General features: G+C 35.4%; 1 protein-coding gene across 1 annotated transcript; it reads right to left on the bottom strand.

Annotated features, from left to right (window-relative positions):
• Positions 1 to 328: 328 nt before the first annotated feature.
• Positions 329 to 26,721, bottom strand: LOC144446651 (fibroblast growth factor receptor-like 1). Its single transcript, XM_078136467.1, has 7 exons — positions 26,602 to 26,721; positions 26,035 to 26,137; positions 16,606 to 16,881; positions 7,862 to 7,969; positions 4,875 to 5,159; positions 3,805 to 4,164; positions 329 to 2,379 (listed from the first exon to the last, which is right to left on the bottom strand). Exons 2-7 carry the CDS (start codon positions 26,096 to 26,098, stop codon positions 1,964 to 1,966), a joined length of 1,509 nt encoding a protein of 502 aa, XP_077992593.1. The 5' UTR covers positions 26,099 to 26,137; positions 26,602 to 26,721; the 3' UTR covers positions 329 to 1,963.
• Positions 26,722 to 27,583: the final 862 nt, after the last annotated feature.

The following is a 27,583-nucleotide window of genomic DNA, read 5'->3' on the forward strand; positions in this document are numbered from 1 at the left end:
CATCAATTATGCAATTCCATTATTAGAGCAGAAAACAGACTGGAAAATACTGGTATGATCGGGACGGTAAGATTGGACATATGGGGTGCTCTTCAAGAAGGAAGCCATCTTGGAACACATTCAGAAGAGAAACATGGTCTTGCAGACTACTGTCAGAATGGGGTAGAAATGGTGAGATTTCAACAAATCACTTATTTCTTATTTATAGACATACACATACAATTTATAGATACTGTAAAATATTTGCCAATTTTATTGCGGCTTTTTTCAAACAACAGTGGTTTGGACATTAATAAATGGATATGAAAGATACAGACTAGGGAGACTGATACTGAGGGGCAACTACTAGGTAGGCCCATAGGAGAATATAACATTGTGATATTACTACACAACACATTCTTTTACATAAAAAAAATCAAAAAATGTTGCAGTTTACAGCATACATTGTCATTTTGTCAATCGACAAGTCATGTGATTGGCAGTGTAGAGTTGATTGGTTTGCATGTTAATTTATTCATTACATTGTAATGATTTGTCCAACTTTTTGTTTACCATTATTACAGATACACATGTAGTGCGTACGACAGATTGCTATGACAACCAGAATATGTAGACCTGTGACAAGGAACATCCTAGTCGTCAACTTAAGGCACTCGCATATCACAACAGTAGAAGCACATTCTGCTTAGAAGTCCTTTAAAGGTAAGGAAATCAGTGTTCACACATATCTTACTATGACAAGGTTGGTAGTGGAAAATAAACTTTTGAGAGCAGTTTGGAGACTTTCGTACCAAATAATTCCAAAAATGAAAGACCGCAGGTTCCCTGCACTGAATAAAATCTATTATATGTACCTAGTTTACAAATCTTTTTAAAATTTGATATCAGATTGCATGGATGGTTTTTATATATACAAACACTGCAAGTATGATGCAAGCATGTTGAGTCTTATCACCTGGGTCGTTATGACTGGAAAGATTTGGTGTTCCTGACTACTTCATCCTGGAACCTTATAAAATTATAAGTCGTAACACTGTGAGAAAAATCAAGCAGGAAAACACAAAATGTCATACTGAAATAAAGTCACAGGAGTTATTTCCTTTTTGTTTGTTTCTGGAATCATAGGTTTTGATTAATGTAATCAACTATTTGATAAAAAGTTAATTTTCCACAACCAACCTATCTTTGATTTTGAAGGCAAAAGCTGCTTTATATCCAAGACGTTTGTGAAGTGCAATTTATGATAATTGCGTAATTTTGTTGTTAGCTAAAAACTGGCCAACACGGCGACACAAAACAAGATTGCATCTTATAGAAATACCCTGTACTAACATTTTTCAAAGAAGCAGTCTATGAAACTTCACACTCAAAAAAAAAAATCCAGAAAACAGAAAAGAAAGTTCATATATTACATTTGACATATATCATTTATGTATGCATATTTTTCTGATTGTCTCCATACAATAAATATTAAGAAAGTTTTGTTTCCGAACTGACTTACGTCAGTGCCACTCTGATGATGTGGCTTCAGTTATGTAACTCTGGCTACGTCTACAGGAACATGGATGGATCACACCATTTCACTGATGTCATTCCATCATTATCAAACATACAAAATATTTCTCCTTTTTTCTCTCTCTTCAAATTATTGATACAAAACACTACATAATTCTCTATAATATTCTATAATAATAAAAAGATCTATATTATATACATGGGGTCTGTAGAGTGTTCTCTACATAATGGAAATATTTGAAGCAATATGTTACAACATGGAGGATTTTTTCACACTTATACTTAGAAGGGGGCTTTGTTGGCACATCAATGTGTGAAGTCTTAAGTAGTCCATCCGTTTTTTTTTTGTACAGAATTCTTCTCTCTCTTCACAGAAGGCACACTTTCTTGTGATGTTTTTTTTTTTTGTCGTTTTTGTTTTCACTACTGAGGTAGTTCTCACTTTGTGCTAGCAATGGTGGACGTGTAAATGTTGATGATGTTGTATTTTACTAGCACTGCTACAGTTACTGTTCAATGTGTCCGACGTATACGTGTGTGTTGGATAGACTTTTTCTCGACTCGTCTGCATTGCAGAGTTTGCAAGCTGTTGCTGTTGCAAAGCAAGAAATTGTTCCCTCTCTACTACCCTCATCTGTTGTGTAAGCATCCTTTGTTGATGCTGTTGTCTGTAAATTGCTGCTGAATTTGAACACGTTCTGCCTCGTTGTTGACAGCACCATACCATCACCACACACACTAATATACAGATACCGGCTGGTACACCAATAATCACTGGCAACGGTATTGTACTCGATGACTGGGATGGACTTTCAAATTCCGGGCTTGAGTTGTTATAGGTTTTTTCCTTCGGTTTATTGGGATCTGGAGAGAAATGATAAGAAAAAAATAAATAATCTCTGACAGATAATGATACATCTTTTTATTTTGCAGATGACATTTAAGTGATTTCTGATTCAAGGGAATGCACACAGTACCATGTCGTCAAACACTGTCCTTAGATACATCAAAGCCATTATTCAGGATCAACTGAGGCGTGAGGAAGGCAACATCTACCACAGGCTTTTACAGTTGAACAGTGGCACCCCCCAAAAAAAAATTCTTTTTAGGAATTCACATATTTTTGACCTGCCATGATAACTTGTCCCAGGCCAGGTGTTACTTCTCTGCTGTTTACACCTTTGCATGTCCACCTACAATTGTAACATTCCTTTTCCAACAGTTCTCTAGATACACCAATGAAATTACAGACTGTTGGCTTTGCAACAACAACAACAATTACCACTTACATGTGTGTGCTGAATCGCAATGTAGCGAGTTAAAAAGTTCATATCATTACAAATTTTTCCCATCATCTGTCATAGTTTGAGATTTTTGAAAATCTTTTCAAAAGTTGTAGAAACATGGATTTAACAAGATCAACATTTTCATTTCAGGAACAGAAATATCGCTGTAACTCATGTCCCTAGACTTGGAGAAAGACTACACCATGGAAGTATATTGCTATGAGAAAGGACTGTTTTGCAAAATGGGATAACTTTTGAAGTTTGAGCGTATTTTGTTTCCTACTTCTGCATTGTAAATTGTTTTGGATGTCCCAAACGGTGCCATGTATTATTTCCCACTTATGTTTCTGTAATTTGTTTCTCTTCAAATAAAACAACTCATAAAAAAAACAAAACATCCATGGGAAGAATGAATATGCTAATCTCTTTACAAACACCTGGAAGATGTAATTTACAAATCATTTGGGAACAATTTCTCTGATTACTGGTGCAAACATCGGTTTCCCTCCTATAGTCTTTCATCTATTCTTAGTTGTTCTTTCTGTGGGTTATACAGGTAAAACAGTGAGGGATTGCCGAACGACTATGCGTATCATACACATTTTTTGTTCCCTCAGAACAATTTAGATAGATAAGAAACGGGCTTCACACACTCAATCAATACAAATATAAACAACATCATCCAACCCCTACTGATACACAGACACACACACATCATCCTTGGAACAAACAAGCTATTCAAAGTTACTGTATTGCAGGCTCAGCTTTTCAAAGCTAAAAGTGATGTGTGTGTGCACATACAGTGCCTTTCGGCAGGAATGTTGTGTTGTTTGTATTTGTATTGAGTGGTCTGTGCGAAGCCTGTTTCTCATCTCTCCAAATTGTTCTTGGGGAACATAAAATGTGTATGATATGCACAGTCGTTCGGTGATCCCTCAATATTGTACCTGTACTTCCATGCTTACACCCATTCCCAGCAAACTGTGAAATTGTTATTACTAACCTGGTTGAACTCTCAAAAATGCTGTTCTGTAGTTATATCCCATAGTATTTGCACCTAGACACACATACATCCCAGCATCCTCCTCAGTTGCATGCTGTATAACTAACTTATTCAAATAAGCCCCGTCCGGCCTGATCCAGACATCACCAGCTGGTAAGACAATAAGTTTTGCTCCATTGAAATCAATGGTTGTGTTCAATTCTTTGTGTTTCATGTGAGGTTCCACACGTTTTAGCCACTGGATGTGTGGCTTCACATCACTTCGTACTTTACACTGAAAAGAAGCAGTGTCTCCATAATTCACTGTTGTGTTTGTTGGGTGTTCACCAATAAGATCTGGTGACTTTGGTCCAAATCGCTCTGCAGTGAAGAAAAAGAAAGAAACCTTAATATAATATGTTCAAAATCAGTTCATTGTGATATTACAAAGCCTAGAAGATGGATAAAATTAACAGCACTACAGCAACATGGCAATAAATCTATCTATGCTAGGGGGTTCAGGTTAGGGTCAGGCTAGAGATTGGAATTAGACTCCTTAACATACCCTGGATTTACAATGTCAACATTAAGTGGACAATACGCTATGCTAACTACATTTGTTTGCTTGAAATTTCATCCATGTGATAATTTTCTAGTACTGTATTACAAAAAAATATAATTTTTAAACCATAACAAATTCACATTAAATGAGATTCTATATTTCTAAACCAGACATTTCCTATATGGTGCTATACACGTTCTACTCGCTTCAATCTATCGAGTTAATCTGTAAAAACTCCAATCAAAATGTCTGCAGTAACCATAGTCATAATCATAGTTTACTTCTAAACAAGGCGATAATTGATTGATACGTGTACTACCTAGTCTTCAAACATGATAAATTATTGAAAATAATTTATTTCAAATTCCAAGAAAATTCTCACAAATATAAATTTGCTGACGCATACCCAATATAACCATCTCACCATGCATGAAAACTAATCAAACAATGCAATCAATTTGAAGTTAATGATGTCTCGAAATGAGGTGACAAGCCTAGCCTACATTTTAGTATAGTTCAATATACTTACCAATTACATCTAATGTATAGGTTGTATTAATACTTCCAACACTATTTGAAACAATGCATGTATATTGTCCACCGTCACCAGACTGTAAATTTCGTAATTTTAGCGTCCATCTGGCACGTTGACCTTCTCCTAACTGATCATTGGTTAGTTTTTGTGTATCTTTTAACCAAACTATAGTTGGTCTTGGGTGACCTGTCGCGACACACTTAAGTCGAACTGAGCTTCCAACTGGTCTTTGTATTTCCTTCCTTGACATTTTACTTGGCTGTGAAAATCTTGGCTTTGCTGGAAGTAAATATAAATAATATGCTAATTAGCTCATAAATATTCAATTACAATACTTCTTTCACAAGGTGCATCTATCAAGAGATTTGATAACTGATAAGATTCAGTAATATCGCAGTAGATAACCTGATTTACATAAATCTCAATATAAGAACATTCATTCAAAAAAATGTTAAATTTTCAAAGATTTACAAATATATGGTTCTTCATAAACCAGCTAGCAAATATGCAAATTGACTAATTAATATGCAATAATAGAAGAATCATGTTGGATAAGACATCTATGCGCTAATGTAGACTAAGAGAATGTTTGCCTCTAGTCTGGCAAAAAGATATTTTCTAGTTTTCTTTAATACCCTAGAATTAACAATAAAATACATGTCTTATAAGTTTTTGAATAAAAGCTTTCCAAAATTTGGATGACTGCCAAAAAAGAACACAACTACTTAGCTGATAATTCATGAGAAACTGATAAATGGATAAAGAATGGAATTAGCATAATTATACAGATGGTGATACCACCCGTAATGTCTACCACATGAGGGCGCTCACAAATCCTGCCAGTTTACATTACCTCCAAAAAACTTGATTTGAAACACTCAAACTATTATGGTAATTAACTCATTAATATGTAAATATCATTAAATATTTAAAGTGTAGGGAAATAAATTGTTTATTATCTAATGAAATATAATCGATTTATTATGTTTCCGATATTTTACCTAAAAAAAAGTTAAATTCCATTTTAATGGACCTCTAGAGAAGATTGTTTATCACTGGCTGATATTGTGTTCTAACTTTTGGTTATTTTGTCCTTGCCGCAAGATATAAAATAAAAGACCTTACTAAATTTTCTGTAATTAGTTGTCTTCTCAGGTTTGTTTTGTCTGAATCAAAAGGTACATCAATTTAATTTGCCTTTGATACTAAAACTGTGTAATTTGAAAACTGTAAAACTGAATGTGTGCACTGTTTCTTGTTTGCAATGTTTTTAAACAAAAAACAGGTGTTTGTCTTCAAGTGATACCTGCAGGTCTTTTCCAAATCCTTTGACAAGTGTCCTTCTGTGTACAAATCAGCTTTATGAAATACCGAACGAGTAACCTTTTCCACAAGGAGAAAACATTACTGATTGTAAACACCCTAAAAACTTCTTATAAGTAACTATATTTGATTTCATACTTGTTGAGCCTGACTTCAAATGGATTAGTTAAAAAAGATGGAAAGTTTTGGCTCAAAAATTTGTAAAAAAAAGAAAAGAAAAGAAAAGGCATATGCTGAGTTTATATATTTTTGGAACGTAATTTTTGCCAAGTTTATGTTTTTACAGTAATTTTTGACAAGTTTATGTTTTTGGAACGTAATTTTTTATATGTTTTTGGAGTGTAATATATGACAAGTTCATTATTTTAGAGTAATTTTTAATGAGTTTATATATTTTTGGAGCATAATTTTTGATGAGTTTATGCTTTTAGAGTGTAATTTTTTATAAGTTTACATGTTTTTGGAGCGTAATTTTTGACAAGTTTATGTTTTTGGAGTGTAATTTTTTATGCATATTTTTAAGGTACTTCTAGTATTCTGCTTACCGAATTATACTAAACCATCACTTGCAATTCACTGAATTCATACCTTGTAGAAAGATATACCATATAAAAGATCTAATGACATAATATTTTATAGTACGTAACAGAAACCCCTACTATGAAATCAACTGTTCTAACAATGCCAGCAGACAAATGTAACATCATAGAAGGCATACATTGACATTACATTCTACTAAAACAGTTTAATCAAAGCTTTATTTCAATATTTTCACTTGTAAACTCAGTTTAAGCCACTTCAACTTTATTTAGAATGCTTTTTCTACTGTTAATCTTTACTCTAATATCTAATGGTAATTATTCAATGCATACATCACAACCAATCATTCATTCTTGCAAAATTTGTGGGGTGAAAATTATTTTGTAACGAAGCTTAAACTGGTATACAACAAGAATTCATGCTCAAACCAACTTTACAGTGTATAATTATTTCCATGGTTACAGAGTATAATTATTTCCATGGTTACAAGTATAATTATTTCCATGGTTACAAGTATAATTATTTCCATGGTTACAGACTACTGTGAAGTTTATTTAAGTCGGAAAGGGACAGAAAAGTGAGAATTTTGATCAAATATTAAACATTTATAGTTGGGAAACACATACTATTGTTGAAATTGAAAGGGCAACTTTATTACTCTGTGAATCCTAACCTGTTTCTACAGAAAATTTAAAAGATAAATATTTAATATATTCACTTTGTAATAAATGTTGAAGAATGACAACAGAACTGCAATGATGCAGAAAAGTGACGATCTGGCACACAATTTACCCAACTGATTTGGTCAATATTTCTTAAGTAAAGAGATATTGGTGGGTCAAGATTATTGGCTCCGGTAGAGTGCCAACAACATGGGACAGCCTGGTCTGATTACAATGTTACACCCTAGGTGGAGGTCTTGTACCAGGCCTTGAGTGGTTTCTATTGATTATAAATATCCTCTAGGCAAGATATTAGGTTCACTATAATCTGCATTATGCATCTAAACCAATGAGGAAAACTTCCTGTGATTGGAACACCAAACACCACACAAGATGCATGGAGAAGTATTACAAGGCTTAACAAATGGGGACAAAAATGAATTTTTTGTAACTTACTTCCTGGGGTTTTCCCTCCACTGATTGCATCATATTCTTCTTTGCTAGCTGATAATGGATTCCCATTATTACTAGGATTTGGAGGTCTGCTTGTATCAGGTTTGGAGGCTGGAAAATAAACAAACAAACACGGGAATGTCATTTAGAAGTTGTTCAGAGGGAGTATAGGTAATATCCTTATCACGAAAACACATGTTGGACAAATCATTCTATTGGTAGAGCAGCCCGGGGAGCTGTCTACTTATAGTTGGGCAAGAAAGCTTGACTACTCAAGCTGAAAAATCACTTTTTATATCAAGAGTAGGAAATTTGCTACCAGCGCCATTTACAACATGGATGCCAGAGTTAAATCTGACTGGAGGGGAAATGGATCACATCAAAGCAAGGCCTCTCTAAGTACAATCCTTTGCATTGATCTACATGTCTGATGTGATAGAAGCCTTCTTCTGTGTAGTGCAGTGTAGTGTGTTGCAGCTAGTACTGTACTAACGCTGGGCATTTAGAACCCTGGTAACAGACACTGGGAGATCTGAGGCATTTAGAACCCTGGTAACAGACACTGGAAGATCTGAGGCATTTAGAACCCTGGTAACAGACACTGGGAGATCTGAGGCATTTAGAACCCTGGTAACAGACACTGGGAGATCTGAGGCATTTAGAACCCTGGTAACAGACACTGGGAAATTTGAGGCATTTGGAACCCTGGTAACAGACATTGGCAGATCTGAGGCATTCAAAACCCTGGTAACAGACATTGGGAAATTTGAGGCATTTGGAACCTTGGTATAAACAGGCTTTGGGAGATCTGAGGCATTACAACCCTGGTAACAGAGAATGGGAGATCTGAGGCATTACAACCCTGGTAACAGACATTGGGAAATCTGAGGCATTTGGAACCCCAGTAACAAGAATGGGAGATCAGGTTAAATTTGAGCAGTGGACATTTCATTTGGATGCAGCATATCTGGTAAAAATTTCAGGAAAACTAAAGGAATATTTCGATTATTTCAAACTTCTACTAAAAAAGTAATGATAGCCATGCTTGTGCCTGGCTCTGTATGTTATCTATGTACAGCAAATTCACTTTCACATGTTAATTCTGCCAAGTTGCAAATGAGGAGTATGTAACATGTATGTTGACCTGTTGAAGTTACTTCTACTACAGATGACTTTCCTAAAATGAAAACATTCCTGAAAACTTACGATAATGCCTTAAAGTCTGTCTAAAATTTTGGTAGCGAAGGAATGAGATTAGAGTTGAAATTACAAGAGTTTTTTTATTTGGGAACAGAAGGGTGGGGTGTACACATTCCTATCTCTAATACTTGCTGGTTTACGTACAAAGTCATCTATCTCTAATACAGTCATTTCCGATGATCTTGAAAAATTAAAACCCAATCATTCAACAAAACAGGAAATAAAATATGCATATATCCTCCATTGTGTAAAGTTAGTGCAAATATGTATTGAAGTGTTAGATCTATCATTTATTTACTCCTGTTTTGTCACAATGTTTTTTTTTATCATTTTTATTTCAATATTTCATTTATGATAAATAGCATTTGGGCTCTAGAGCCTGAAGCAACATGTCTAAGCTTTTGTCAACTTTCCCTGTTTGTCGATATATCTTCATTGATCGTTATAGTCAACTGTCAAGCTTGTTCTCTCATTTAGAAGGGGGAATGCATATGAAGGCAATCATTTTTTCTTTAGATGTCCATCAACACAATACAGCTGATGAATATGAAATAATATTGTGATGGCTTTTTTTCATCAAAGTGACATATTACTGATGAATCACAAGAAAATCCTTATTGCCACATGATGACGATATTTATTTCACATTTGCAAATTCATCAAAATTTGTATTCTTGATTATGACATTCTGGACTTTTATGCCAAATTGATTTACAAAACATATGTAGAAAAATAAATACTTTTATTTCACGCTATAGTGACTCATCAGATGAAATGTTGGGGTTTTTGTTATCAAAAATATCCAAAAAACATATAGGCTTGGTCAGTTCTTTGAGAATACAAACAGGACACTATAATTTTAATTATATTTAAGTCTCACATTCATTCTGTTTGTTAATTTTGAGTTGAAAAATTGAACTGAAAATTTTTGCTTCATATTTGACATCGGTTGCATACTATAAACCTGGAAATTTTTGCTAAAGATTTTTTTTTTTGCTTATTTCACTGGACAAGAAAAAAACAAAAGTAAGTAGTGACTAAAACGTCTTTTTGTACATGAACACAATATACCAGTCTGGTAATTAGTAAAAAGTAGTCTTTGAGAACTAGCTGAAGATGACAAGAACACAAAAATTTCTAGTAGCCAAAATATCTCGGTTTACAGTATACAAAATACATTGATACCTGCCTAAATAGTTTTATTTACATGTTAAGTATTTATCAACTGGTGTAACTAAATACAAATTAAATGAAAGTATAGAATTTCTCAGCAACCAAAGGGATGTTAGAATGACAAACTTGCACGCTGTTATTTCAAGGAAAACGCCTTGAAAACACAAATCTTGCTTCAAATAGCTACAGTCTCTTTCAACAGAAACCCTGAGTCTAATTTGCTGTCAGCTATAGATGTTGTTAACATTCCAGCTTTGTTCCTACTTCATTTGTGCACTCACTGTGTTAGTACAGGGGTATCTTGGGAGGCCCTTTAATTTAGTATCCTTTGGGAATGGGGTAACTTTGAACAGATTATGTTTAGTTTGGAGAAGGCCTAGTTGACCTGAGTGCACAATATGGAAAACAAAACCACTGGGGACCATCTTTGACAAACACACGGAAGACCAGCGACGACAGACTTCATGTGTACACATTCCGATCAATGGGCTTGGGGTATGAGAGAAAAACAAACTAAAGCTTTTAGCAATTTTGGAAAATTGAGTGGAAGTGAAGAAAAACGAAGTCTCTTGTGTAGTCTGGGCAATGCCCATTCTGTTAGTATTTGGAGAAGCAGTAGGTAAAAAGACAGAGGCTTTTATGTCTTGGTGGAATGTGATGTTAATATTGGTGAGATTTCATTGTACACATTATCTGCACTTGACTACACGGTAGTAATTTGTACATACACAGCGCTGACATTCTCCACTCAATTTCTGCTAATCATTAGGACCAGTTTTGGCCTGGGGCTAGATTTGCTTGGCTCCACTAGTCTTAATGGTATAAGTTGCCTGACATCTAAGCCTATACTACAAAGCCCATTGATACCCAGTATAGCATAAACACACTCTCAATAACACCAGTCTCCAAAGCATTCTTCCTACTTTCAAGCCCACTCTGTGTATACCAAAACAATGTAACAAACGCAGCGAAAAAACTCCCTACTTGCTTACATCATACTTTCGCTGTTATAACATATTTATTTTCATGCCATTGGTTCACACATCCTTCAGGAACGAGAGAACAGATTCTTTACCCAGATACCAGTGTTTGGAGTTTATAAGTTTAGCTGGTTTCTATTTGGAAGTGGGTGTTGTGAAAGGCTTCAAAAAGAACATTGTAAACTAGTTGTTTTCTATCTCTTGCTACCATAATAGATCTAGAGGAGACAAAAGAAAAGCAAATAGTCCATAGAGCATGTATGGCCAACGACTATTCAAGATGGCTTAAACATTGAATGCAGGGCTTAGAACCGACCTTTGACCCGCTCAAACCCTAACACCAGACAAAATGGTCAGTTGTGCTAGGTCGGATCCTCAGATATCCAGAGTTCAAAGTTTGAAATTTTGAGTTTCGGCTGAAGCTTATGCAATTTACAAAGATTACTAGTTGAGATTGCTGTGTACCTGTATCAAGTGATTATGTAACTTGTACATTAGCGGGTAAATCTAGTAGCTGGTTTTTATGACCTTTCTTGCTGATAATACACTCTGGAAGGCATGAACTCAAGTCCAAATTTACCAACCCCTCAAGTCAACATCTTACACAAACACAAATACTATATGTATAATTACAAAACATCTAACAAGCTAATAAAAATGAAGTTATGTAAACACAACACTCTACTAACCATGCATGGAGGTTGAATTTTCCCCTTACTTTGTCACATTGTCTATTTACCAGAATCAAAAATATTCAAATTGCCATTAAAATCTAATAAAAAGCCACTAAAATGAGTTCATCATATTGTTACTAGTATTCTCTAACACTGACATAGTTTGGTAAAAATAGAAAGCAAGGGATTCCCTCAAATTCAAATAGGTCATTGCAATGCTCATCATTTTTTAGTACATGTCCTATAAAACTTTAGGAGCCTGTAAAGTAAAACAGACATTACTAATAAATCAGGTGTTCCCCCATCTGTTTACTTGTACTCATACAGGTTTTACGCCAAATTAACACATCATTTTTCACTAATAAATTTCTGTCTGCTGCTGAAAATAGCTCATAATTATATAGGGCATTAAACACCTCTCTGTGTACTTTTAATCTCTAGTTTTCATCCCCAGACTTGATGAACATATTTTGGAAACACGTGTGCACAGTATCTATCCCCAGACCCAAGTCAAGTAAAACATCTTGCGATTCAACAGAATTGTTACTACCAAAGAGGTTATTGTGTTTGAACAAATCTGTTGAGAAACCTAAGTATGGAAATTTTGGTCAAAAAGATCCTTTTGTAAAAAACAACAACCCAGACATACACTGAAAGTTTTAATATTTCATAAAAGAACACCTGGTACGCTTGTTAGCATAATAACTTACATTAAATAATATTACAATTTAGCACTTTGTAGTACATAATAGTACATAATAGTACAATCTATGTAAGTTAATACACAGGTTACAGGCAATATTATTATACACACGATATGTAGTAGCCCTTCAAGTCATTCCATTTTTCTGTGTATTAAAATATGATTAATTCATAACAGATTTCTCCATGCTAGTAAGTAGTACACAGTTTTTAAATTGTTCATAAAATACATGTAATGATAGTTTTAATTTTTTATCTATATCTGTATTTCCAAAACATTCTGCACAAATTTATAAAAATATCAGTTACATGATTTTCCGACATTCACTAGTATTTTGTTAGGTAAAAACACGATGAGGAAAGCTTCAATATTCTATCCCCAGTAGAAATGCCGGGTAAAAATTTACCTAAATTTATAAGAACTAAACTACACACTTGATACTATTTTCCTATCTACATGTATGTAGTCTGGGTTTTAAAACGGTCACAAAAACACTTCAAATTTGCATACACTCGTGTAAAAAATAATTGTCCCTTCAATTTCAAATGACCCCAGTAAATCATCTTAGTCTATTTCCAGCACTGATCTACTATCTTAGTTGACTCAACCTGTTCACAATCTACAAACGACATAAACGCTCATTTCATAAATGAGCGAATTAAACGATATGTTAGTACATTTACTGTGATCAAAAGCCATTTAAGAAAAAGCATGGCGTTTAATTCCGATTGAGGTTCAGTGTGAAAAAGCACTGGCACCTTAGCTACAATTACGACAACATGCATAAGACCTTTGACCCCTTGCCTAAGTAGAGCCTAATGTTAATGATTGAGGACAGCTTGTTCATTTGTACTTTTTATGGTCTTTCTCTGTTCTAAGTTACAATGTCATATTTAGAAATAATGTCATATTTCCTGTCATAGTCATTAATCCACTGATCCTTTTTTTATTGCCTCGGCAACGTGCTGTTTCATTACAATGCCCCATTTATCTTAGCAACAACTTAGCAACCCATAAACTGAAATCTGAAAAACCCCAAATTACATACCATCATGAAAGACACACGTACACATCATGGAAGCTAGATACGCAATTGTTTTGAATGATGCATTGCAAATGTTGGGTGGAGAGTTGATCTGTAGTAGTGATGGGGTCATCTCCCAAACTCAGCATGATTATGAGTTGATTTCTATTAATACTCAATTGTGGAATTTATTTCATTTTTCTGGCTTCCTGATGCTTCCTTCGCTATTGCTCAAAACTCTGAACTCTGAGTCTGACAGTAAAATTTAACATAGCAATTAGAACATCAATCCTCCATAACCACACGTCATCACAATTTCAAATTCTTTTTTTTTCACAAATTTGCTGTAATAATATTATAAATATACATCACTAATCTATTGAGCATGTGGACAAAATAATTTTTAAAATGTTGACCTTGACAGACAAATAGACAATGAAACGTTATCTTTTCATATCTAGATATTCCATACTACATGTTCCGTTGCCAGGGAAGAAAATTGGACAATCACCCTAAAAGTTCGCCAAGCATTGTGAAAAAAAATCCCAGAAAAAAATTTGATAAATGCAAAGGAAATTATTGTGAAAAGATTGGTGAATATTTTCATCTTTGTTCTAGTGTTTCAGATATACTTTAGTGAGTGTGAATGAGTAGCAAGTCCGATATTGTATCATTACAGTGTATGTATAATATGTACATGTACAACTTTCACCTACTGCACAAATCTGTCATCATGCGTAACTGTTGCCTACTTTGTATCTACCACAGTGTTGTCAAAACACCACACTCTTTTCAACAACAACGAAAAAACACACAAGCCCTCATCATCATCATCATCCATGCCTGTCTCCTATCCTATTTCAGAATGAGGAAATTCTTTGATATCTTTGGTGCACAACTTTACTTTCCATAAAAGGCTTTTCCCAAGTACTCTTACAAGATTTGTTTATTATTTTGAGTAACACAACAGTGCTCCCTGGATAACAAAACTGTTTTTTACACTGGCTCCAAAAACAAAACTTTGGCTCCACAAAAAAACAGTCTGGCTCCTAAACTGACTTCAGCTCTACTGCACAGCTAGTCAGTGAACCACAACAAACTTGTACTTCACAATGGTAGATCAACATAGAAACGACCTTGTTAGACAGCGAGATACAATATGATGTAATAACTTGATCTGAAATTGTGGATGGTTTAAAATCACTTATGTTAGCAGGTTATATACCTAACACAGATGGCTTCCAGAGTTTAAGACACACAGAAAAGTAATCAGAGCTGATCAGTTACGGTTCAACGTTATTTGAACTTCGTAATTTTTTCCTCCTGATTGTTTTGTCAGAATCTTTGGTTCTTTGAATCTTGTCAATGAGTTTTCTCTCTCTGCTGATGAGGGACTGTCATCTCCTATGAGTGTTAACTCTGTTGACTGATTTCCAAACCTGATCAGTATGTGATCACGAAACCGTGACAGGCAAATTTACTTTTTTTAAAGAGATTTATCATCATGAAGCACATTCATTGCGGCTTAATGGTAGTCAGCAGAAGGATTATTGGCAGGCATAGCTAGGAGGATTGTCAGAAATCTGTTGGGACATCCAACAACATTCTCAGCAAATTGTTTTCCTACAATTGATGTACATGCTACTGAACAGCATTAGATTGCCAGTATGGAAATTCCATGACCTGAGGTGGTCATTTAACCCAAGTGGAAGCAATAATCATGATTTTTCTCCGATGTTATGTCAAGTTTACACATTTGTGTATTGGATCTAGAAAGTCATTAGAACGCTGACGGTGGATTTACACACAACCTGGAGAAATTAACTCAATATGTCAGATATACCCTGCAAGCATTATACATTGGGGACAATTGGTCTGCCAGGGTAGTTCTTACATAAATGTTTTAGTGATACATTTATGTATTGATATTATGAATTTTAGATCTCACTATGTATATCATTGCCGATGACAAAGTGTTTGGTTTTCTACAAACAAATCCACTAGTACAACATGAAGATAAATTGGTCCACTGTCCTTGAAATGACCATATGCATGACCCCATTCATCACAGAAAAAATAACAACCACAAAAACACATTTGTCTACGTCCTTATCGCACAAAAAACACATCTTTTTGAATTTCCAAATCCTCATTTATAAACGAGGTATGTGAAATATTCTATAGTGAGACACCTGTTTTATGTTAAGAGTTTAGTTTTTAAGATCTTTGGGTGACCTCAGCATCTGTAAGGTTAACGGCTACAATGAGAGAAGACAGTTGTTGGAAGGCAAACTGTAGCAATTGTACTTTGACCTGATAGAGTAAACTGATACAAAAAGAACAAATTCATCATTGTAAACACATTAGACAAACTTCTCAGCTTGCTCCCTCCGCTTCCGTTGCCATAGTAACCACATGAAAAGTACTGCTGTAAAAAAAAACGAGGCGGGATAAATCGCCTGCCCCTTCTCTCAACACTTAAATGCCAGGTCAGTTTTTAGTCAATATATAAAGATCGACAAAGCTGGAGTGATGATGAATTGACAAGAGAGCGGTTTGATATTATATACCTGCTATTATTATGGCCTAGTTTAGAACACACACACATACTCACTCACATTAATTTCATTTAATATAGCAGTTAAGTCTGCCTTAATAGGCAGCTCAAATGCAGGGGATTTATCCTTAGTCCTTCACTATTGAAATGGTAATATTGTGAATGTGTATGACGGGCTAATAATCTGATACGTGGTTCCTCAACTCGGCAAACATAGCTCAATATCTTCAGTCCACATATCACCCACTCGGAGCTGTCTGTCGTTTCAAATTGATGTCAAATAACTGCATGGCCATTAAGAGAGGGAAAAATGCATCAAATGTTGATTCTACAGTGTATAGTAGACACTAATGGGGTAGATGGAAGGGGTAAATCAGGACAGAATCACACAATAGAGATAACGGGCGAGAGAGCATGTGAAAGTTGATCAACTCACCCTCAACTACTGTTACTGTATAATTGACTATGACACTTCCAAATCCGTTTGTTGCTTTGCACACATACTGCCCTGCATCTTCCATCGCAATGTCTCGTATTTTTAATCCTTGGCGTAAAACTCGAAATCGGTCCCAACCACTATGAATGTTTTGTTTATCTTTTGTCCATGTTGATAGTGGGGGAGGATCGCCTTCGACAGGGCAAAGCAATTTAATTGTTCTGCCAGCCCGGACTCTTTGAAAACCATCCACTACTTCAGCAAGTTTTGGAGGTCCTGCAAGGAAATAAGAATTCAAAAGACTGTGAATGAGTTGTTTGTTGTATACACAGTATCTGATTATTGTTTAACAATGTTACTGCAATTCTATACTGTAACAAAAAGGACAAAACACAAACATCACATGAATACTATCAGTTGTTGAAATGTACACATCTAACATGTCTCCATATATATCACACACTTGCAGCTTAATTCTGCCTCAATGTTTGCCATTATATTTGAGTGTTTTCTCACTCTCGATTCACCGCCATTAAAGTTATCAGGTGTCGGCTACCGTAGAGAGCCTGACTGATATAGTATGTAGCTCTAAGCCTATTTTTCACGTTCCAATATATTCTTGGCGTAGCGGGAGAAATAATGGGATGAATTTCGATCGGCAGAAATACATCAACCCCTTATTAATATCATATATCACATCAGAGAAATGTAATCCGTAAGTCAGCTAGCATGAAAAGTTGACGATTTTGATGCTGTAATTGTCTTTCACTCTCATCTCATCTCTTTTCTCTACAGTCGATGAGTCACCTGAAACCGACCTGAGCTGGTTCAACAAAGTCGGATCACAGCGAAAAACGATTCCATGTGATGACAGAAATTTATAGCCATCTCACAATCTGCATATTTTTCCCATTGATTTGTGTTGCGAGTCAATTTCAATTCGTATCATATTGCACAACTCTGTAATGCATTGCTGTGTTTTCTATTTGAAGAGATGTGGCAGAACAGTTAACTGGAACCAGAAAATCAACAAAAATCAATTTCAGAATCGCATAAAGCTGTAATTTTAATGTTGTTTTAAGAAGCGTAAAAAAATCAATATGAATAGCTCTAGAACTCACATCGCTATCAAAGCAGTTATTTTACTCGTTAAGACAGGACCAAAGCAAGAATGTAAATGGAACGAGCTCTGTTTGCAGCGAATGTAAACAAACAGTCTTTCCTGTGTGTGTAGACAGCTGTCTTACTACTATCACTCATGCAGACAAGCTACTACTTTAGGTGATATTTTAGCACGCTGATAACTGAACTTTAATATTTAGAATTACCAGATTCATATTATTTCATATGAAAATGAATCTGACCAGCTGCTTGGAAATGTTACGATTACCTGTCCATCAAGCAGTTAAAATCAATAATTATCTGGGGGGGCCCATTTGCTGTCCGGCCCTCAAGTACTCCTGTATCCTCTATTCTAGTCTAGCTCATTAAATTACATTTGCAATTACATTAGCATTTCATTCATTACTCGCTGGTACATGATAATTATCAAATACTACAATCATTTATTCAATACTTACTATAATGATTGCAATTTCAGATTGCTATAATTTGTGTCTCGTTTCACATTTTAATGGTGGAAAAACTACAAGTAACAAAATTCTAATTTGATTTATTTGATTTCCCCATGTCTTTATTTATTCAATTATACTTCAGCTATTATTTGAATAAATATGTGAAATAAAATGATCAGACTACTATGATTTTAATATTTACTAATCATTGTTCTCATTATGTGGAATAATTGAAGTCTCAGTTTTGATTTTCTTCAATTTTTTTATTCTGCAACTGGGAACCGGAGACAAAATATTGTGCATTTGAGACATAGTAATAAAAGGAGCTTAGAAACTAAACATTTTTTACTGTCTTCCGTTTATGAAATGAAAAATTTATTCTCGATATGAACATTTTCAGGGCTGCAGTGATATCTTTATTCATAATTATTATAAAAGTCTTATTTTTGATATATTCAAAGATGAAAAATAGTGATTACGATCAGAATGATAAACTATATCGCGAGAATGAATGTTCACTGAGACTCTGGGTTCATAGTTATAAATAAAAATTTCTGCTCCAAGTCAAAAATTTATTGGAAAATAAATCACAAATTTTCGCTGACACCTTGTCAGAAGTGTATTGCAGCCAACTGTTTGGAGTACATGTTTCACTTCTGATGCTGATGACATGTCAGCAAAAATTGGTTTCATTTTCAAATTTTTTTTTTAACTTGGTAGGAATTTTCATTTATACATAATATAATTTTATTTTTGAGGTCTGGGTGATAAAGATTGGAGGGGGAGGATAGACGACAACAAAATCACCTCATTACAGAGAATATCAAATAACTTCAAGATCAACTACCAGTATGCTTTCTTTTTCATAACCTTTCATTCCACAAAAGTGACATTTTGGATCTATTTTCAAGAACTTTTAGTAGTAATTCTCAAACCATTTCTCACGATTCCATAGTTTTAGGTGAATCTCAGTCAAAACTGGCATCATGACTTTGCCAATAAGCACCTTCAAATTGCAATTTGTTGAAATTCAAATTCTTTGCTTCCCCCTTAAATAAAGTATTTCTCTAGAAAACAATACGTTTAATTCCTTAATGAAATGTCCTTGGAAAGAGAAGCGATATTTTACTGGAAGGGAAAACCCAATTTTAAGTAATAAAATTCTCACTGCATTATTACATTTGTGGTACAAATGAATAATACATGGGTGTTACACTGAATAGCTAAAATTTGATGCTACAAGATCATGTGCTAGTTTCTCAATATTTTTAGTAATAGTTGTTGAATTTGAAGGTTTTCTGAAAAGTAAATCTAAATTTTTAAAGTCGAAAAGCTAAATTCAAAGTAACCTGTTGACTCATCAACTATGAAATGTTTCAATCTGACATGTTTTCAAAAAAAAAAATGTTCCAAAAGAGAGAAATCTTGATATTTTACATGTTTTAAGTTAGGAAATAACACCAATGGATAACACATCTGTAGGTGCAATATGTAACAACAGCACGACGCAAATTTCCATGAAGCAAAATTACGAGCTTTAGTAAAATTTCCCACCTTTTCATTTCACTGATGAAAGTGTTATATAATGATTCAAGCATTGAATGTGTCAGACTAGACTGATGTATCATCATCAGCCTCCTTTAGTGAGCAACAAAAACATGTGGTACCTGACATACTTCTGGCTATCTTTAATATTTACTTATAATTACACATTAACTTTATGCACTATAATAGTCAACTCATAAGACCTTCAAATGCACTCATTCTCATGTGCCATTTTTTGTTGAAGGTTATTCACAGACAAAATATATCTAGAAGTGTCTGACAACTGAGATTCTCACTCTAAAAATGTTCAACATCAAGGTACAGCAACTTTTACCAGATTGTTTCATTTCTGTTCTGTTAGCCTGTTGAAAAACCCTAAAGGTAAAAACCACTCCACCTATTTATCACAAACTAAATCAAATAATGTGATAATGTGACCTTCGCATACATACATTATTTTTTAATTTCTTCAAATCATGTCAGGGATATGGCAAACTATAAAACATGAACCTATAATCTCGTGGATGTGACAAAAATGTTGCCTTCAGTACGTGGATGCCAGGCCCAATGGCCAAGTTCAAGAGTGAGTGGATGCATGAATGGACAGTCACTGATTTATGTTTCATTGGAGAATAAGAACATAAAATGTCACATTCTATACTCCCAAAACTAACATTGGTTTGCGTTTATTACAACATGAACAATGGTATGATTTAAGAGATACAACTCACTACCTACTGCTCGTCTTTTTTATGACTCTTCCCATTCAAGCTTATTATTCTTTACAAGGGGAATCCCTCCAGATCTTACCAGCGATATCAAAATGACATTCACTCTATCTTCTCCACTTTCTACTCCATCACCATATATCCTTTCGTAATCTTATATCACATCTACTGAATGTTCAACGCACTAATCGCAGAGCTACACAGCTCAAGAGTTTTTCCGGTTTACACGTTCCTTACTTTTTAAAACTATATACTCAACCTAGCTTTTATAATTTACCCTTTCCTATCAATTTAGGCATTACTTTGGAAGACCACTTCGGTTAAAAGCCTGAGGAATTTACACAGATTTGTATCTAGTCATTGCTTTAACACGATTGGAAGGAGGAAATCGAGCAAAATTTATAGTTGATAATTCATTTAACAAACACCTGATAGAATAACCATTACAAACAAATCTGAGGAAGTTTTCTAGATTTAACTAAAGTACCGACTTACAGTACTGACTGACTGACAATTATTTTCACATTTGTTTGCTAAACTCTTGTATTTCAGGCAAGTTGCATCCGCAATGTAAGTTTCTGATCACAAATCTTTGTTGTAAAACTGTGGCGGAAAAAGATTCATTTAAATTTAAATTTCAAGTTACCAAAAAACATCAACAGCAAAACTTGTACTGCAAATGCAACTTGCCTGAAGTACAAGAGTTTAACAAACAATCTGAAAAAAATTTTAAGAATGGAAATTTTGCCAAGGTTTTCTAAACATCAAAGTAGTGAAATAGCACATTTGTATTTGTACATAAATGTAGTTGGTTATATATTAAATGGCAGAAAAAACAGGACAGTCTGTGGGAAGGAAAACTTTAGTTATGAATGTCACTTTTTTTCTTCTTTCAATTAAATATGTGTAAAATCTTCATAAACCTGTACATTACGGTGAATTATTCCAAAAACAACAACACTTCATAATTAATTCAGAAAGTCAAACAATATTCTGTATTTTAGGATAAGTGAAATTTGATATCGAAATAAATCAGTGCAAACAGTCTATGTCCCACACAGCTTAATTAAGTAAGAATTATTCATGGCATTGACTTTGTACACAGTAGACTTCAGAGACATCAAAATGGGTTTATGTACATATTTTTCTTTTACTTGCATAAACAAAACAAATACTTAAGTTTTGAGAAGCAAATTTATTTATTACTATTACATGTATTATCATATCAATATACATCATCTTGACATGATATACAATGTTTTACAAATTCGGAGACAAATGTAAATTCTTCTGCTATATTTAGTTAAATGTGCAATTTTGTTGTGTGTTCTGGTGTGTTTGATTTTGAAGACAAAAGACAAACATTACCCATGGAGAGAATCCCACTCACTTTGCAAATAAGGCAATCAAACACCTTCCATAGTCTATCTGGTAGTTATTTTTATTTTTTTTCTCTTCAAGGTCAGTTGATTTTGTATTTTTCTACTTGACTAAGATTCATTTGCTATCAATGTCTGGTACCATGCAAATTAATTTTATGTTTCATCATGTTATTTGACTTATTATTTGTAAAAATTACATGTATGTTTTATATAATACATAACCCATAGAGAGTTCAATTTCAATCTAACATTTTCATTAACACTTGCCAAAACATCCAACATCGTTAACAATTTTAGCTATGCTAAATTAGTGACAACTTCTTTTCTTTTTCAAAACTGACCTGAGGTTGCGTTATGTCGGAAAAATATCTGTGAAACGAAGCGAATATGTTAAGAAATGTTATATGTTTACAAAGATACATCTATGGAAGACTTTCAATAAAACTCAATCTGTGGATGGTTAGTATGAACGTATAATGCTTGATTTAATTTGTCTATCGTGTGAACAATAGAACCCGAGACGATTGAATTTTACCAATGTCGTTTAATTCAATCATTACTGCTTTAAAAAAAGTCTCAGACAAAGAAACCCACTTTCGCTGTTTCAAATACGGAGGGTGTCAATTTCTCTAGCAACAATAATTGCACATTACAATATTGGCAACTAATAAATGCAATATAGTTACAAATGTACCTGCACTCTGTCAAAACGTACACCATTATTTTTAACCAGGAAGAAAAATCGATTTTGACTGCACAAATCAGATTCTGAATTGCAATTCAGTTTTTAAAAACACAAATTTGACCGGCTTGCGTCAGAGGAAGTGAAAATTTGTCAGTAGCAACTATTATTTGGAGTAAATTGGTCATTATTAATATGCAATACTGTAAGGGTAAAGTTGCTTGTTACATAGTAGCATTTATCACTACTGCCTGCTTGGCTTCTTTCCATCACAACTTAATTGCGTTTTCACCACAAATAATCTCCCCCAAATGCTACCCAAATATGTACTAATCCAAAATATTGCGTGTGATCATAAAACGTGTGGTTGTAAGGCGACTGGACAATCTCTCTAAACAATACTGAAATGGCGAACAAATGAATTGTAGTTGCTGCATTCTCTACTCAAAAACTGTCGCAAGCTTTTCAGCTTTTGTTTACCTGGAATGTAGCCACGTTAACTGCTTAATTCAGGTACATTTGACCAAGTGTTCCTGTTTAGAGTAACTCTGTTGTCAAAAGTAACTCAGGTAATACATCTACTCCCCAACACTATAGTATTATTAGGGGTCGAATTTTGCCCATGGATATACTAGTACTTTGGTGTGTGTTAGATACTATACTAAGGCTGGTGTGTGTGTATTCACTACTATTTTTATCAACAACAGACTTTTCCTCTGGTGTTTCTTGTCATTGCCCATGCTGACAAGTTTGCCCAACGCAAACATTCGCTATACACCACATCCTGCTGCTTAGTTGAATGAAGCAGCTTCAGCTGCAATTTTTTGTTCTTTTTCTGACACAAAATTCTTCCACACAAATTTACTTTCTTTCTGAGTTTGACATATCTTTTATCCCGAGTTAAAATTAATGGCTTCCACAATGTTTTTATTTGAGGTCGTTTTTGGCCTTGAGCCTAAGTCAGAGTGCATACATTTGTCAAATAAGACAGTCAGGTCATTTTTCACTTTGACGTCTAACTCTGTGGTCGACCTTCTCCAAACTGGCACATACCAAAATCCACCCCATACGCTGGAAAAACAACCATTAGTGTACTAAGAAAACAATTGTAAGGTTTTTAAGGTTTGGTTGTGTTGGGTCATGATAACATGGAGGGGGGAGAACCGCTGGTGTGACCTGGCTGTGTTACCAAACTATGTACTAATTCTAACATGTGCACAACACATTTGTAAAGTGACAAGGCACTCAGCTGATTAGAAGATTTCACTAGTTCTTGTTTAGTTGGCTTGTAAACTGCTTGTTTTGCGCCCTTATTAGACATGAACAAACATATGCCCGGGACCATGTTGAAGCTTTAGTATAGAATGTAGCAATTTGTCACTGTCAAATCAGGCCAGCCCTGACTGCAAGCTGAACACTGCCATGCAAATAACTTCGCCTCATTTCAACTTTCACAATAGCAAGCCTGTTTGCCTTTTGCCCCTGCTAACGGCCTATCATAAATCTCTCTAGTCTATTTCGCTCTACTCACATATTTCATCCAAACTGGTCCATTTGGTCTAGGCAGTCAAATTCCACCCACCCATTTCACAGATTGCTATCTCTGCTGCTTTCCAACCAGTGCTTTCAAAAAGTCAACTTTTCTCCATCCCTTTTTTCCAAAAACAAACCCAAATAATTCATTCCAGTCCGATAATTACTATTAAAATTGATCTTTTGATGGTACAAGCATGTGCATTTAATTCATCCCTGTCTGGTACACTTAATGCGGGGTTAAAGGTCAAACATCCCCTCCCTCCAAGGTCAGGCTATTATTATCTTCTCTAGTCTCACTCAAAAAATCTTTGTCTGAGAGGTACTATACCAGTCCAACCTGGTGAAATTGAGAATTCAAATCTTTGCTGGTCATTACAAAAACCCATGACTCTTCCATTGCAGTGAAATGCTCCATGGCAAAAACTGAAATTTAGGCTCCATCTCGCCTTTCATTTTCTTGGCTCCAGTTTCTCTTCAACATAAAAGACTATGTTTGCAGGCCAGCAGCGGGTGTGTGCTTTAAGTGTTCCCCTTTATTCAAGGTTGTTGACGGATTGCTTTGTGGGACTCAAATGTAACATGGTCAACAGAAAAAAAAATTTGTCAACAATTTTTTTTTAAAATAGAAGAAAAGTCACTCCAAAATATTGAATTCTGGAGTTCAACACTTCTTTTCATCACTGAAAACACTGTCTGATTGTAATGTTTAATTTCATGTTTAAACAGTAATTACTGATCAACTAACCCCACACTGGTAGTATCTAATAAACCAATCCAAAACACAGGAAACAGGAGATAACAGAAACCTGGGAAGGGGGTATGGTTGTTGTACTAACAACAAACGCAACTGTAAATAGCAGTTGGGCCAATACTGTAGTCAAAATTTGAACACTGTCAGTTTATCCTGTCTGCCTTTGGTGATTTATTTGAACGTGTCCATTCGACTTTGTTTGGTTGTTGTAAATAGGAGTCGTGGTCGGGTAACTCTAGACTGTGTACAAGAAATCCTGTGAAGAGATGTACTGCTGCTCGGTCCTAGTGCATAGTGTCCCACTAACTCACCCCTCGTAAATTATTAAGTGTTTTGAGTTAAACTAACAGCAAATACATGTTAATATTCCGAGTCAACATAATAAATTACAGCAGGTCAACTTCTAGGGCACGACGGGCCTGGTATCTAGGTGGAGGAGAAGATCAAAATGGCTGCCCATGATAACAAGGCAGTTACTTTGCTAAACCTGGTGTCCATTCTGACCGTTTCAAAGGACAATATAATCGTCTAAAGTGTAGAACAATTAAGCAAGGCATTTGCTGTTGATGTCTTTAACGAGTTCCACAATACGGACACTGCGGACTCACTACATGTGTATTAGCCCTAGCCCCTGAGGTGTTAAATAGAATCCAATGAAAGGACGGCCCATCTCATCAACCAAGTGCCATCAAATCTTTCATAAAATTCACCCAACAATGTAAAATAGACCGTTTCACAACATTTTATTTGACATCAAGTCACACGACGGTGAAGAAGCTCGCCTGGACTCGACGGGTAGTACTTTTATGGCTTCCTTTTTGCAGTTAGGTTGTATTTCGAGTTCTTACACAATGGAAGTATTTTAGTCACTCTAAAGGAAGCTTATAAATCACTCAGTAATTAGCTGAAATGACGCTGTGAACCCGAACGAGGTGGAAACAGTCCACTATGACCGTCCAGGGAATATGCATCAGTCAACTAAGGACACACTAAATCACATACTACATGAATGGAACTTCACATGCCACTGAGAAGGAATTCGTGTGCGGTTCAGTCCCAGTTCAGAGACACCAGCCGACGACCGCTGAAAGGGTATGGTTTCAGTTCGCGTTCGTCAGCTGCTGTCGTACAATGCTGAACTGCACGTCGTTGCCGACCGTGAACCCTGGTAGTTTTATACTCCCCGCCAGTGTCTTGTGGTTCGAAATGAAATTGAATAGAAATCTCTTACCTTTTTCGCTGAGAGCAAATCCTAGTGTTGAAATAAATAATAACAGCGCGTTCAGTTTCGCCATCTTTGAGTAGACTGCAACGGCGTGGCTTTGGTTGAAACCCTATGGGAAAGCAAAACAACACCACTAATGACGCTATTGTTGTTAAAATTACGAAGAACAAAGGGCAAAAACTGATAAACACAACATACATCTTTAAAAGTGTAACATTAAAATGTAACTAAGTGAAGACAAAACAATAAGGTGTTAGGTTCATTATAAAAACGTGTTATGACACTCTGACGGCCAATACGAGGTACATCAATAGTTATGACCGTCCCAATGACATCGATAAAACATCAAACGCTCCCTAATAGTTATATGCTCGTCAATTCTTTCCCTAGTTCCTACTGCACAGTAAATGGTAAAATGGCCAAGCATGTGATTGCAGAAGTTTGTAATGGTGCACTATTGCCCCGAAAACCATGAACTAAATGGAGCATTACATTGGTTTGAATGTAGTGATGTGCACGCGTCAGTGTGTTTTCACAGGACAGTGAAGCCTGCCTAGTAAAACTCAACAGCACCTTGAATATGTCCACGAGTTACAGCTCAATTCGCCAACCCCTTCCGATCAATTTCCAACTGAGTCAATCAATATAATATCCACAATGTCACGTCAGTAGCTCCATGCTATAGCTGGACCATAAACATAGCATTTATGTGTGTCTTTTGGTAATAAAGCGGTCAATTAAGGCCGTGTACTAAGTGTGTGTCCCCGGACTTCGACTGGCTACTGTGCTGGAGTTGATGATTGCTCAATAGTCGGTCTTCACATCGAATTCTCACTGTATTGTGAAGCCTTTACACACCGACAGTACATCTATGAACGTAAAAACAACTATACAATAACACAGTGTCCCTTTGTTGCGAAGAATGGTCGGTAATTCAACTTGCAATCGCGATTCAGGAGTATTTCATGTCACCAACAAAACCCGGGCACTAGTTGAATTGAACCCTTACACCAGCCGCTGCTTCCACCGCAAATTAAGTCACAATGTCCACCCGGTTGCTTTTCTAAGACGTCCACAAAATCGGCCCGGCTTCAACAATTTGGCGTTAAGCTTGGTCAACAATACTTATTTTCCTCTCATTTGATCTGAAAATGCACTCTCTGCGCCTGTCCATTCAAATGTTAATAAAATTTGTGCGAGTAATTTCCAAGTCGAGATGAGTAGAGCTGCGACCGTCTAACAATTTGGCAACAATAGTGGTACTGAGTAAAGCATGGACATCAAAGCCAAAACGCCACCAGGGAATAAGCGCACCGGTCGGTCAACTGTTTAAATTCCATCTCATAAGTTGTACGGTTGGTCAGCTACTACTGGTTCTGGTTTCAGCGGAAAGCTTTAGGACTCCTTGCGTGCTTTGATGGGGCGCGAAACTCGGTATAATATGAAACCCCGCCTTATACGATAGTCTCGTTGTATATCGAACAATGCAATGGAAAGTGAGATGATGAACCGATCAAAGGCCGTCTTTCCCTCGAAGTGCGTACAACTCAGTCGA

This window comes from Glandiceps talaboti, chromosome 15, assembly GCF_964340395.1.
Source record: "Glandiceps talaboti chromosome 15, keGlaTala1.1, whole genome shotgun sequence".
NCBI classification, from domain to species: domain Eukaryota; kingdom Metazoa; phylum Hemichordata; class Enteropneusta; family Spengelidae; genus Glandiceps; species Glandiceps talaboti.

What these genes read in the sequence shown, in the direction of transcription:
- LOC144446651 (XM_078136467.1), bottom strand. Translation starts at nt 26,098, where the DNA reads ATGGCGAAACTGAACGCGCTGTTATTATTTATTTCAACACTAGGATTT. An exon ending in TGGAGGGAAAACCCCAGGAA is followed by an intron (nt 5,160 to 7,861) that starts GTAAGTTACAAA and finishes ATTTACTTCCAG; the next exon opens with CAAAGCCAAGATTTTCACAG. An exon ending in CTATACATTAGATGTAATTG is followed by an intron (nt 4,165 to 4,874) that starts GTAAGTATATTG and finishes TCTTCACTGCAG; the next exon opens with AGCGATTTGGACCAAAGTCA.